The following is a 14,102-nucleotide window of genomic DNA, read 5'->3' on the forward strand; positions in this document are numbered from 1 at the left end:
TTTAAAATGAAAAAACTCGCTATGAGGGATACTTGATAGGCACATGAAAGCCTTATCAGGTAGTATAGAAGGAGGTTAGGGGAGAGGGGCAGGGCCATTTTTGAGAAAGTGATATTTATGTTGAGTTTTGAAGCATTCACAACTCACTCCAAAATATGTTAGATACTAAAAAAAAAAAAAAAAAGGAATACATTAAAATATTAAATAATAGTGGAAGTGGTAATAGATGTAGCAAAATTTACAAAATTGACAATAGTTAGATTTGTATTTTGACAACATGACTTGAGCAACTGCTGGAGAAGTTTGGGAGAGGGCCAGAATGGAAGCAGGGACCCCTATTACCCTGGTTTTTTATTTGTTGTTGTTGCTGTTTTGTTTTATTTTGTAATTGTAGATGGATAGCATGCCTTTATTTGTTTCATTTTTAAGTAGCGCTAAGGATGGAACCCAGTACCTCACACATGCTAGGCAAGCCCTCTGCCACTGAGGGACGGCCCCAGCCCCGTCCTATTGTAATAATCCAAGCAAGAGGTAATGCAGATTTCTGGCTTGAAAGCTGCAATCAGCCGGACTAGAGTGAAAAGGGGAGAAAATATTAGGGCAGGGATTTTTCTCAATAGGTGGAGAGGGGTTGAGCCCTGGAGGTGTTTGTGAGGCATCTAAGTGTAAATATCAGGTAGGGTTGTATGTTACTCAGCTCTGAGACTGTCTGACTTTTGTAAAATAGGAGGCCTCACAGATATTTTGAGGATTCAGAGCGGGGCATTCAGTAGGTACTGCTTAGATGGTTCATTTTCCCTACTTATCTCTCCCCCAAAGCATGTTAGGGATACAGCAGTGGGTAAAATCAGGTCGTTGTTTACCAGTTCTGGTTCCCTTTGGTCCCCTGCATCGTCCCTTTCTTTCCTCAGCACAATTCTTGGGTCATCTTAGATGCTTAGTAAGTTTTGTAAAACGAACAAAATTATATTAGCGTCCTGGTGACCCACGGTTACTTGCACGCAGTTGGAAACTGGAGCTAAACTGGATTCTTGGTTGACTGAAATATTAAAAAAATTTTAAAGAAGTGTGTGTGTGAAATAATTCAGAAACTAGGGAGCCTGGACAAAGGCTGGGGAGGTGACTCCTCCAGCCAAACGGCTTCACGGCTGCGTTAGCATCTTACGCGCTGGTGAGAGTCGTGGGGTCGTGGCCGCCAAGGTTTTGGCAGCTTCCAGTCTCCCCACCTCTAAGGAGATGAGGAGGCCGAACATCTACTCCTCCCGACCCAGCTGGGTCCCGCCGCGGCCTTTAAAGGCCCACCACGTGGCCGAGCCGCTGGCTCTGGTCCGGAGGCGGCGTCCGGGCAGCGCCTGCGCACTTCCTTCCACGGGGGTTTCGGTGTTCAGAGAAAGGGCGCCGCGAGAGGAACCGAAGTGTGCTCTCGGTGGGCCTCCGGGGGAGGAGTCGGCTCTTTATGCAAATCACAGCGGCGCGCGCGGGCCGGGGGCGGAGCTTGAGATGCCAAGCCGAGTCCGCCTTTCGAATTGCAAGGGGGCGGGCCGCAACCCTCATCCCCTTTCCGCGAGCGCTGACGTCGCCGACGTCCCATTTAAAAGCGGCCGCGCAGGCGCAGTCAGCCGAAATGCGAACTTAGGCTGTTACACAACTGCTGGGGTCTGTTCTCGCCGCCCGCCCGGCAGTCTGTCAGCGTCGCCTCCGCTGTCGCCGCCTCAGCCGTTCCAGGAATCTCAGGCCCGCCGCCGCTGCCGCTTACCCGCACATCCGCGAGCCTCTGGGGGTTCAGTCCGCCCGCCCGCACAGGCCGGCCCCACCGTTCACGTCTCCCTTGCGCTGCCCCGCCGCCCGCCGCGCTCGCTGCTCCGGTCGACATGAGTGGGGACCACCTTCACAACGATTCCCAGGTACGGCTCGCGGCATGGCCCCCGGCACGGCCCGGCACGGCACGGCCCAGCCTGGCCCGGCCCTCCCGCAACCCCTGACCGGCCGCTTTGACAGGCCCGCGTCCTCAGCCAGACGCCGCACGCCGAGGGAGGTGGGCTCGCCAGGCCCGGGCGGAGCCGCCAAGTTAAGAGTTCGGGGGGATGGCTGCAAGGCGAGGCAGACCCCGGGGCCTCCGCGGCTCTTTCGGTCCTGGGGCGCTGGGTGGGCCCGGTTCCCGGCCGCGCGCGCTCCCACGCCGCCCGGGGGCTTCACGTGCCTGTTGTTTCATCTTTCCTCCTTTTCTTTCCCCAGATCGAAGCGGATTTCCGATTGAATGGTGAGTGTGCCCCCCCGCCCCGCCCCGGGCCCCCAGCCGCCCGCCGCCTCCCCCGCGCCCGGCCCGAGCCGGGCAGAGGACAGACATGGCGTCCCAGAGACTAAGTCCCGGCTCCTCGCTCACCGGCCCCATTGTTCCCATCGGGCTGCCTCTGGACCCCCTTTCCAGGGGCACCAGCTCCCCCAGGTTGCGGCCTTCCCAAGAGGGGGCAACGGAGACCCCGCGCCGCCCGCCACCGGGCTGCGGGCGGCCTTTCCCGGCCGGGATTCCTCCCGGGAAAGTCGCCTTGTCGACGGTCGGGACTTAGTCTCTGCGCCATTTTCTTTTTCTCTCTCCTTTCTGTGCCTGTGTCTTTCTCTCCCTAGCCTCCTTTCTTGAGCTGCCCAAAAAGAGCTTTCTGCAGAGCAAAGCCGTATAAATCACAGATCTCACCAGAAAGGGAGGGATCGGAGACTGATTTATTATATATATTTTTTGCAAATATAACTTTATTTTGGGAGGTTATTCACTTTCTGCTTCATGTTCGCTTCCTTTTCTGTTTCCAGAATGAAAGATTCCCTTAGGCAACTGTTGATTTGGGGAAGGAGGGGGTAAGATGTTTATGGTAGGAATTATGGCTCTAGAACTAAAGACACCCTTTGTGGAGTTCTTCATATTTTTCCTCCCAAGTTTTTCGTTGCCAAGGTAGCTCCCTTCAGAAAGTTTGCAAGTTCTCTGTGTGTCACCTAAGTGAATGTTGGACTTGGGCATATTGATTTTTTTTTTTTTTTTTAATTAAAGTATTAGTGACTAGAACTTTTCATTATGGCCATAGTTCCCAAGGCAGTGGTTTTAGAGAAACAGTTTAGTGTACTTGTTGAAAGGAAAGGTTTTTGAGCATCTCTTCTGGACCTGATGTGTTGGCTTTTTGATGTGTTGGTTTGGGGAGGGCGTGTAGATCTTATTTATTGAAACAAGACCAGCACCCACCCAAGCTTCCTATATATTCTTTATAGAAGCTGCTGTTTTTCCAGGAGTCAAGATTTGAATTGATTTCTTTCCATCTTTATATTTTTGAACCGTTTTCAGCCAAACCCAAGACATTTATTCTTTAGATATTTTCACTTCAGTTACCCTGGAAAAGTACATCCCCGTGTCCCCAATTCACCTTTGCAAGCTTTCCAATAATCAAGTTGAAGGAGAAGTTACCTCTGTTTTGTGCTGGGGATTCCCACTCATTCTGATGGTACATAATCCTGCTCAATTGAGTTTGAGTTCCGGGAACCTCTCCAGTGGGAGAAGCTGATGAGTAGGTTTTCTACTGTTGTAATCAGCAGTCCATCATGTTAGCCTGCTCCATTGGGAGCAGTCTTATGTTTAGATTTTTGAAGTGGGGCATATCCAGCAAGAGATGATACTGAACCAAGAAAGAATCTGGTTAAATGATAGCATTCCTTGAGCACCTGATAGGTGCCAACCACTGTGCTTAGTGCTAGAGCTAAACCTGGGACCACATGGCTGCTCTTATTCTCCATTTTATTGGGGGAGACATAATTAGTTAATTATAAGGTAGGTACTGGGGCATATGTGTATCCAAAGTGGTTTGGGAGCACAGGGGACTTTATTTGTCTGGGGGTGGGGAAATTTCTCTGAAGTGACTCTGAGCAGGGTATTGTGCAAGACTAGGTGCTGAGAATTGTCAAGGGTTGAACTGTTTCTTAAGTACAGTGAGCCAACCTGACAGGCTTTTAAAAGGGGGAGATGCGGCCCCTGCTCTTCAGAACTAGCAAGAGTATGGATGTGTTTCTTTGGGACATGGGGTCAAAGAAAGGATGTGGCAGGTGAGGATCTAGTCCTTTTGATCTCTCTAAAGGAAGGTAGGATCTTAATGTAGAAAAAGGTGGTTGTTTTTAATGTTAGGCTGGGATGAGTATGTAATATATTTAGTAATGAAGCAAAGTTTAGCCCTTTCTCATAAGAAACAACTTTCCTTAGTTCTCATCTGAATTATACAAAGAAATTACTGGATATGTGAATGATTGAGCCCTGGGTGGGCTGTTGATCCACTGCCATTTTTATAGAGACCAAAATAAACTGCCTGTGTTGACTTTTAGGATGTGTTTGTTCATTTTTTTCTGGAAATAATATCCAAATAGTTTTTGGATGCTTACTGTTTGCCAGGTAAGAATCTCAGTGCTTTCCTTGTTTGGGTTTCCTAATTTTATCCTCGGTAAGACCCTTGTAAGTTAAGTTTTGTTATCTCTATTTTATAGATGAGGAAATTGAGGTCTTGCTTTACTTACTAGCTTGCCCGAGGTCAGTGAGTGATAAACTCCAAAGCTCATGACCCTAGCATTGTGCTATGGGAATGATATTAGTATGGAGAAATTAAAAGCTTCACATTTCTCCATTACATGAACTGAAGGAGAGAGGAAAGGGTTTGATGGTTTGCTTTTTATGTAATCTGTTACTTCAAGACAGAGAGCGCTTTTGTCTTCCAACCACCATAAGAGTCTGAACTAGAGTAATTAATTATCTTTGCAAATATTAATCTAGAAAATGAATTAGTAATTGTGTGCTCGCTCTATCAAGTAATACACTGTTTACTAGTGATCAATTTATGTAACTATAAAAGAATTTGTAAAAACATTCACACATGTCATTATTGATCTTTGTATTAAGAGGAACTTACTTAAACAATTAAAATCACACATCTCTCATTTTTCTTGCCATCATCCTCTAAGATATAGAAGATTTTTTTCCTCTTTGGTGTTCTCATTCCTTCTAGTATATAAAATTATAGCTGTTTGTATGGAACTTAGAACATTCTGGTCTATACTCCACTGCTCAGAAAATGTTATTTGTGAAATGTAGTCGTATTTAAAATATCAACCATGAGTTAGGAATCTCAGGAGCATAAATCATAACCACTCTTTTACCTAAGTGCAAAGACTTCCTTTGTAGGTGTTGGTAATGCTAACTATAGAGGGGCTGAGTCATTATTTCAGTACTGTACATGCTGCCTAGCTGTCTGTAAAGTTGATAATGATAACATCAGTTTAGGGCGTTAGTGCTTCTTTTTCTGTTTCAAGAACTTGAAGTTTTGCTTATGTACTCTGAAGTCCTTGGGTTCTTTTCCATCCCCACCCTTTAGTATGGTAGAATACTTGACTGTCTTATCATGATTTGATTATTCATTATTCTGGTTAGCTTAATTGATTCAAATTGGATGAGAGTGAATTAAATATGAATTGTTTCTGGTGCTAACAGATAGTCGTACTTCTCTGCTATTGGGTATGTGTTGGGGAAGGCTGATGTGGCTCTCTAAAAATTCTCATCACATTTTAAAAACTGAAACTGATGGCACCTGCAAATGAAATTTGGAACATCTTCAGACTCAATTGGATATACTTAAAAGCATTAGGTTATACACGTCTTTCCTTCTACTATAGGCAGACCCTTTGGGGCACCTTTTTATAATTAGTAAACTGCTAGAATCTTGTATTCTATCAGATCTCAGATTTTTAGGGTCTGGTATTCCTGGTGAAACAATAAAATCCAGGAGTAAATAAAGGGATCAAAGAATTTATGGTTTAAAAGGTAAAAATTAGATAATATTGCTAATGTTGCTAATTCCTACTCTTCTTTGGTAGGGCAGATAAGAATAAAATGGAAAATAGAAACCCAGGGTCAGTCTTCAAATATCATTTTAACCAGTAATAACAAAAAAGAATTGAGTCTGACTTTTCTTTCTGCATAAAAATAGGGAATTGTGAGAGTGTGAAAGAGATTCATTAATTTGTTCTGGATCACGGTGAATTAATATTTATATGAGTACCAGGGATCCTTAACTAACATGTCAGAAAATTTATATTTCAAACTTCAAGTTTTTTGTTTTCAGTGCATGTATACAGTGGTGAGATGCAAAAAAAATGTCTACCTTTTGAGTCTGTAAATATGTAGAAAAAAACTTGCTTGTATATAATTATAGTAACAGTTGTCCTCCATGGCTAATGGTATGAGATGATTTTGTTGTTTTTTTCTGGATGTATACCATTTTAGGAGACTGTAGATTATATTGACATGTTATTTCATATTAGTTGGGCATGAATGCATGTGTATATTACAGGCCTTTGACATCTTTTGCTGTACTTTAGTGCCAACTAAATTTTCTTCTAACCCAAAGTAATTTCCATAGAAGTGTCTTTTGTGAGGGGTTGCATCCTTTCCATATGAAACTATGTTGAACTGTAATAAATTCTAGATTCACTTGGAAAAAATAGATTCAAATATAATTTTTTTGAACGAGGCTATGGAATTGTTTGAAGTAAGTATTTGATGTAGGACCCTGAGGGTTTTTTTTTTTAAACCCTCTTGAAAAATACTTAAATGTAGTTAATTCATTGCATTTGGAAGTGAGTCCATTGAGTAAATTTTGAATTGTGTGGTTTAGATTATCTGCTGTCTCTTAATTATTTTGAAACCATTAGTTTTGCATAATAAGGGCTTTTGGGCAAACAGTTGAAATTTTAGCTTCTTAGAGTTTAGAATAGGAGAAGTTTCAAATTGCTCCATAAAGAAGTAAACGAAGTTATGAATTTAAAAGAAGATTTCGAATTGTGTTTTACTTTAATAGTATCTGCAAACAAGTCTTCCTCGATATTTGCAGTCCTTTTAAATCAGAAGTTCAAGAAGCAGCTTTCCATTTCTATAGATCCAGACTGAAGTAGGAAATCTAAAATACAGGCCATCAGTTTGGAATAATTAGCATTTCATCAACCCCCACTGTCCTTGCCAGCTGCCTATCTATTTGCAGGCAGTGTGCAGTGTGTTGATAGTATGGAGCCTGGGGACTTTAAAGGGGGATGAAGGGTGGAGGGTGGCACTGTGGCCAAGGCTTGATTAGATGGGGACAATTTTGTATTTTGGTGGTATAGGAAATGGTCAATACTTTGTTGAAATGATTTAACAGCAAATAAGTACTGTTGAACATGGGTGTTTGGTGGTTTTGGGTTTTTTGTTTGTTTGTTTGTTGTTTTTGTTTTTGAGGCACAGTCTCACTAGGTTGCCGAGGTTGGCCTGGGACTCTCCATCCTCTTGTTTGAGCCTTCCAAGAAGCTGGGATTATTACCAAGTAAAGTGGGCTTGCACCACTGCCTGGCTGCACATGAATTTTTTTTTTGTATGTAGACCTAGACTGCTCATATCAGGGTTTATATTAATTGTCTATATCTGTATCTGTCATTTATGCCTCTAAATTTTAGTAAAGAAAGAAATTACAAGGGCGATAGGCAACTTAATTTTTTTGGTAGGGTGTTTTGTTTGTTTTTTTTTTCCTTTGATACCGGGGATTAAACTCAGGGCACTTAATCATTGAGCCACATCCCCAGCCCTTTTTTGTATTTTAGTTAGAGACAGGGTCTTACTGAGTTCTTGAGGGCCTTGCTAAGTTGTTGAAGCTGATTTTGAACTTGAGATCCTCTTGTCTGAGCTGCTGGGATTACAGGTGTGCTCCACTATGCCCGGCCCATTTTAAATTTATCTTTAAGTTTTTAGGTCGACTCACTTATCTCCCTACCACTTTCACCTTTACTGTGAAAATTTTTCTGAAACATAATCTGCATTAAGATTTGGGATGGGGAATGCATCTTTACCAGGTCTGTATTTCCCCTCTGAAGCTTTTAGATTAACTTTTGCTTCTGTGGATTTAAGAAATCAATTTAATTAATTTGCATTCCTGAGATCTACCTAGATAGGCTCTAAGGAAAGGTGTTAAAGTGATCAGCATTATTAGGGACTTCAGTCATCTGTCTTTGTTAAGAACAAATTTAACAGGGTGTTCTGACATTTTCTTATTTTAAGAACAAAATTTCCCCAGCCCAGCCCTTGCTCCCAATATCCTTTGTATCATTTCTTTTGGCACAACCTAGCAAAATACAATCTTAGGACCATCTTTTTGGGGGGAGACATTCTTTCTTGACTGAAGTTAAGTCCTACACTGAAATAATGTACTTTTCCCACTTGCATCTATATCTGAATGTTCAGATTTATAAAGCTCCATAGGCATATTACTGATTGGGCAGGAGACCCATCCAGCAGGTTTCAAAAGCTATCATTTTTGGATCCCATTGCCTAAGATATTTAATTTGCCCAACTTGGTTATGGTAGCCTCTTCTTCCTTTCTTTGTAGTCAGCTATCTGAGCTCTCGATCAGTGCAGAAAAGGAAGTGGGAAGAGGGAAACTAATTTTGATAGCTTACTAGACACCATGTGTTTATTATATTTGAAGTGAATAGGGGATAGCAGAGATTGCATAGGTTCTTAGGACAACCAGAGACCAGGAAAGGAAAATTTTCCTTATTTTTTTCCTCCCCCTTCTCACCTCCCTGTTTTGGTAGCATACTGCTTTAGTGCACATTCCAGAAACCCAGGTTGTAATTGGTAAGCTTGTACTACAGGCATCATAGCCTACCATTAATTATCTGTGGGTAAAGATAGCCTGGACCCCTTGTACCAGCAATGTTGTTTCTAAGAGGTGCTTTGTTCTTAAGACTGGAACCAGATTGATAATTGAAGGTGGTGAAGAGGGAGGGCATGGGGAATATATGCTCTTGAGCAGTTGTGGTAGAAAAGAAATTGGAGTGGTATTAAGAAAAATGTAAGTCCTTATTTTACTATGAAACTTGGCCTGGTTCCTGAACCTTTCTCATCTATAAACAAGGGTATTTCTGTTTCATAAACTATTGAGAATTAAATAAGTCTATAAAGGTGATTCTTCACATTGTGAAATTAAACTTTGACCAGACATCTTCTGTTCTAAAATGAATCTTTAGTTTGAATATTAGATATGAATAGGGAATTGGTGAGTTTTATCCTTTTTTTTTTTTTAAGAGAGAGAGAGAATTTTTTAAAATATTTTTTAGTTTTCTTCGGCGGACACAACATCTCTGTATGTGGTGCTGAGGATTGAACCCGGGCCGTACACATGCCAGGGGAGCACGCTACCACTTGAGCCACATCCCCAGCCCCGAGTTTTATCCTTCATTGATATTTTCTGTTAACATTTTAAATCTTCCTGACATTTACGCAGTGAATTGTAGCATGTAACTAGAGTTGGTTGAGTCTTTTTACCTAACTGAACTGCATCATCTACACTGATACCTTCCAATTGTGAACCAATCACTGTAAAATAAAATCTGTCTCCATGTGTAGGTTTGGGCTAAATTTAGATACATATGTCTTTTCAGCCACTATTTTACTTTCCCCCAAAATGTTTTTAAACTGCAAGACTCAAAACACCTGAATTATCTTAATTTTTCATTTATTCAAATAGTGACTTAAAGGGACCAACTCGGGTATTTAAGAATACCTTAATAAAGTTTACATGTGAGAATTCAGTAACAAATTTTATATGTAATACTTTGCATGAGTAGAGGCATTTAGGAGATTTCATGAAATTTTGTTTTTAAACTTATGTTGTCAGTAGAAATTTCAGTAATAGTTTATAAATCTAGCTAATGCTGAATATTGAGGTGTCTTGATTTTGTTGTTTTAGAAGTACTACTTAAAAGAAATAACACAAGTGGGGATGTGTTCACTAATGTTCATTAGATTAAACCTAAAGGATCTTAGTAGAGATTTTATGCCGTTGATCATGAAAATTATCACAGGAGCAGACTTCAAAATTAATAATCAATTAAAGGTAGGTCACAGAAGATAATTGTATGTTATAGAAATTACAGGATGATGTCTAGTTTTAAAGATTCTTCAGAGATAAAATCTTCAAAAAATAAATATCTCAAGGAGATATCATGCTTAAAATATATGGGGGAAAAACTGGGAAGAAGAATATTAATACTGTTAGCTGTATTGCCCTCAGTATTTAAGGAGAACGTCCACAATAGGGTTGGAAGATCTATAAAACAGGTCTCTTAACATTGTTTTTCCCTAATACAGAATGTGAATAGTGTCTCCCCTCACCCGCTATGCATATACACTCAAATAGCAGAGGCTTGGAGTCTAGGGAATTCAAATTTGATTCTTGAGCTTCTGCTCAATTTCCAGATCTTTGAACCAGTTAATACCAGAGTCTTAATTATTCACCTGTAAAGTAGGTATAGTACTTGCCTCACAAAGATTGAAGATTCAAGAACATGTGAGGATTATTTAAGGTGAAGCTAAGAACAAAATTTGTAGTTCCTTGCTAATTCTTTTAAAAAACAACACCACCACCACCACACCACCTTTATTCAGAGGTTGTTTCATTAGTCTTTTGTATAAAAGGGAACACATTTATTTCTTTAAACTTGGCTATGTATCTATCGTGAGATTTTAACCAAGCAGGTGGGGTCATTATGAAGCCTTGCATTTGGCATGGTTGCTTTTAATTTTAGGCAGGCTAGTTTAGGAGGGTACACTTGTCTAGACTTTGGGACATCTTTAGTCACCTAGTCACAAGGACTGACTGTGTACAAATTACTCTGTTTCTCATACCTTCAGTTACAGGTTAGGAATGTTTGGCATTGAGTAATTTTGCCCCTTTGTACTTGAGATGGTGCAATATTTAAAAATCTACTTAGGAAGCTAAACATTTTATGTTTAATTGTAAAAGGAAAATTGGAATTGTCATTTTTATGCAAATATTCTAAACTAAATATCTGTAGCTAGTAGATACAGATAGGTAGGCAAGACAAATTCTTATGGCTCTTAGAGTGAAAACCTTTTTTAAAAAAATTTTTTTTAATTTTTTTTTTTTTTTTTTAGTTGCAGGTGGACAGCATGCCTTTATTTTATTTGTTTTATTTTTTATGTGATGCTAAGGATCGTACACAGTGCTTCACAAATGCTAGGCAAGTGCTGTGCCTCTGAGCTATATCCCCAACCCCTAGAATGAACACTTTGAAATACTAAGTCATAGGTATGTACATTCACTTCCTCTATTGGGATTTTTCTTTGGGCCCCAGTACAAAGGCTTCTGTCATACCAAGGTGAATGGGAACTGGAGGTACTTTCTAGCAGTTTCACTATCAGAGTAAGAGAGTGATGTTTGCCTTTGTTTCTAGTCCTATTTCCAGTTTTCTTTTCCTTAAAGAAATTGGAACTAGGAACTTAAATTTCCAAAGATGTTTAAACTCTTATTCCTGTTACGAATTTTTTTTTAAAGTATACTTATACGCTTATTAAACTTTTTCATCTGGAATAGAGACATTTAAGTTCTGTGTATTTATTTTGCATTACCTTTTTATATCAGACACCTGTGTTGCATGAATTTTAGAAAAATAGTTTTCTAGTTTCCCTGAGCAGATTGGTAGATTCAGTGACTATAAATGCTCCCATTCTATTTGCGAGATCTATGTGACTATAGATAATTCAAGTATTTTAAAAAGTCAAAATCTTTGAACTAATTTGCCAGAAATAGATTTTTGAAATCACCATTTTCACAAATTTAAAGAACTAAAAGCTCAATACTTAATTTCAAGAAATTAATTTTATGAACAATTTACATATATAGCTATTATTACCTACTTCCTAATCTATGAAATGTCTTAACATGAGCAGTACACAGAATTCCTCAGAAAATGCAAGATACATAGTGGTTTGACTATAGTCCTCCTTTATGCAATTTTGATTTCTTTGGTTTTGTTACCCATGGTCAACTAAATGTTCTGAAAATGTTAAATGGAAAATTTCAGAAATAAAAATTAGTTTTAATTAACTTTTACCATATCTTTTCATATTTGTTGTTTTATTTTCAGTTATTGTTAATCATTGTGCCTGATTTATACATTAAACTTTTATCATAGGCACATACGAATAGGAAAAAAATATATATATATATATTCGTTTCTGTTTTAGGCATTCAAGGAACATCTTGGAACAAATCTTTGTGGCTAAGAAGGGATTACTATGCTTAGTGATTGGAATACTTGAAAAGTATTAAGAGTAGTTATTAATCTTACTGTGTCTTATTTTTGGATGCAGTGTCAGTAGTTCTTGCTTTTTAGCATCAAACATGAAAAAACAGGACCGGGGCTGTGGCTCAATGGTAAAGTGCTCGCCTGGTATGCGTGAGGCACTGGGTTTGATTCTCAGCACCACATAAAAATAAAGTAAGATATTATGTCCACCTACAACTAAAAAAAATGAAGAAACAACCCAGCAGTTTGGGAGGCTCAGGCAGGACAGTCACGAGTTTAAAGCCAGCCTCAGCAAAATCGAGGTACTAAGCAACTCAGACACTGTCTCTAAATAATAAATACAAAATAGGGCCAGGGATGTGGCTCAGTTGTCAAGTGCCCCTGAGCTCAAACCCCAGTACAAAAAAGAAAAAAAGAAAAAGAAATGAACAATTATGAACCTCTCAGGGTATTGATCAGATCTCAAGATCTATTTCTTAATTTTTTATGTTTTCATTTAATCATGAGAGGAAATAAAAGGGGAGAGAAAGAACACAAATTGACTTGTCTTTGTAACTGCAGGCTTGTTATGCTTTATTTTCAAACTGGAAGCTACCTGAAAAGTGCATTTATTGAAAATGTGTGGGTTTTTTTTAAATTTGTTTTTAATTTGTTTTTGTTTTTTCTGGTGGGGGGGGCTACTAGGGCCTCACACACTCTTTTTTTTTTTTTTTTTTTTGATACATGGTCTCAGTAAGTTGTCCAGGCTGACTGTGAACCTCTGCCTTAGCTTCCTAAGTACCTGGGATTACAGGCTTGTGCCACCTCACCTACCTTCCAAAAATGTGGTTATTTAAAACAGGCTTTCTATAGCAACTGTCTTTCATTAATTTCTAGAAATGAAGTTTACAGTTGAGTGTGCACTCTTTTCTTCAATTCTTTAAGATCATGTTCAAGTATTCCTTTACTTGGAATGTCTGTGGTCTTGGAATGTGTAAGGATCACTACCTGTGACACTAAGTATTGTGAACACTTTGAAGGTTAGAAACATTTTAGCCTATTTCAGTGTTGATGAAATAGTTATAGATACTCCGTTTCCTTTCCTGGGAAGTCTTGCCTACAGTCACCACCTACTCTACCCCACCCCAAGCCAAAATAACCATGTTTTTTTTTTCTAGCTTTGTCTGAACTTTTGTTATTCTCTTCCAGTTTTTCATTCTATCTAGTCTTTAGAAATTTGTGTTTTTGCCTAACTCAAAGAAATGGACAAGAGCACAGTTTCATCCTATATGATCAATACAGAAGTTTTCAACAAATGTTTTTCTTGTCTGTTTTCATACTACTGGAGATTTAACCCAGGGATACCTCTGCCACTGAGCTACATCCACATCCCTTTTTATTTATTTGAGTAGCTGGGATTACAGGTCTGAGCCACCATGTCCAGCTCAAGGAAAGTTTACATTGTATTATGGGAACTCCTTTCTTTCCACACTCATCAGCTGGTTGATGATCAAATGAAAAATGTTGAGAGCTTTAAGCTGTTTTGTTTTTTGTTTTTTGTTTAACTGGGAATTGAACTCAGGAGCACTCCACCACCGAGCCACATCCCCAGCCCTATTTTGTATTTTATTTAGAGACAGGATCTCACTGATTTGCTTAGTGCTTCACAATTTCTGAGGCTGGTTTTGAACTAGCTATCCTCCTGCCTCAGCCTCCCAAGCCCCTCGTATTACAGGCGTGCGCCATTCCCCAGCTAAGCTGTTGTTGTTTTCAAGCTTATATGCATAAGAATCACCTCAGAGTGCTTGATAGAATTAGAAATTCCTATTACTACTCCTAGAAGTTGATTGTACAGTAGAGGGTACTGAAAATCTGCACTTAAAATGTATCTCCAGTAATCCTGAATGATTCTGATTAATGCAAGTGACCCATAAACCATCTTTGGAGAAACTGATCACTCTGTCTGA

At 39.8% G+C, this 14,102-nt stretch overlaps 1 protein-coding gene across 1 annotated transcript in view; it reads left to right on the forward strand.

The window, feature by feature from the left end:
• Window positions 1-1,632: 1,632 nt before the first annotated feature.
• Top1 (DNA topoisomerase I) overlaps window positions 1,633-14,102 on the forward strand; it is a 79,555-nt gene continuing 67,085 nt past the window's right edge. Inside the window, exons 1-2 of the mRNA XM_076851853.1 lie at window positions 1,633-1,904; window positions 2,236-2,260. Coding sequence (XP_076707968.1) covers window positions 1,872-1,904; window positions 2,236-2,260 — 58 coding nt within the window. The 5' untranslated portion in view covers window positions 1,633-1,871. The remainder of the gene's footprint in view (window positions 1,905-2,235; window positions 2,261-14,102) is intronic.

Source organism: Callospermophilus lateralis, chromosome 3 (assembly GCF_048772815.1).
Source record: "Callospermophilus lateralis isolate mCalLat2 chromosome 3, mCalLat2.hap1, whole genome shotgun sequence".
Classification (NCBI taxonomy): Eukaryota; Metazoa; Chordata; class Mammalia; order Rodentia; family Sciuridae; genus Callospermophilus; species Callospermophilus lateralis.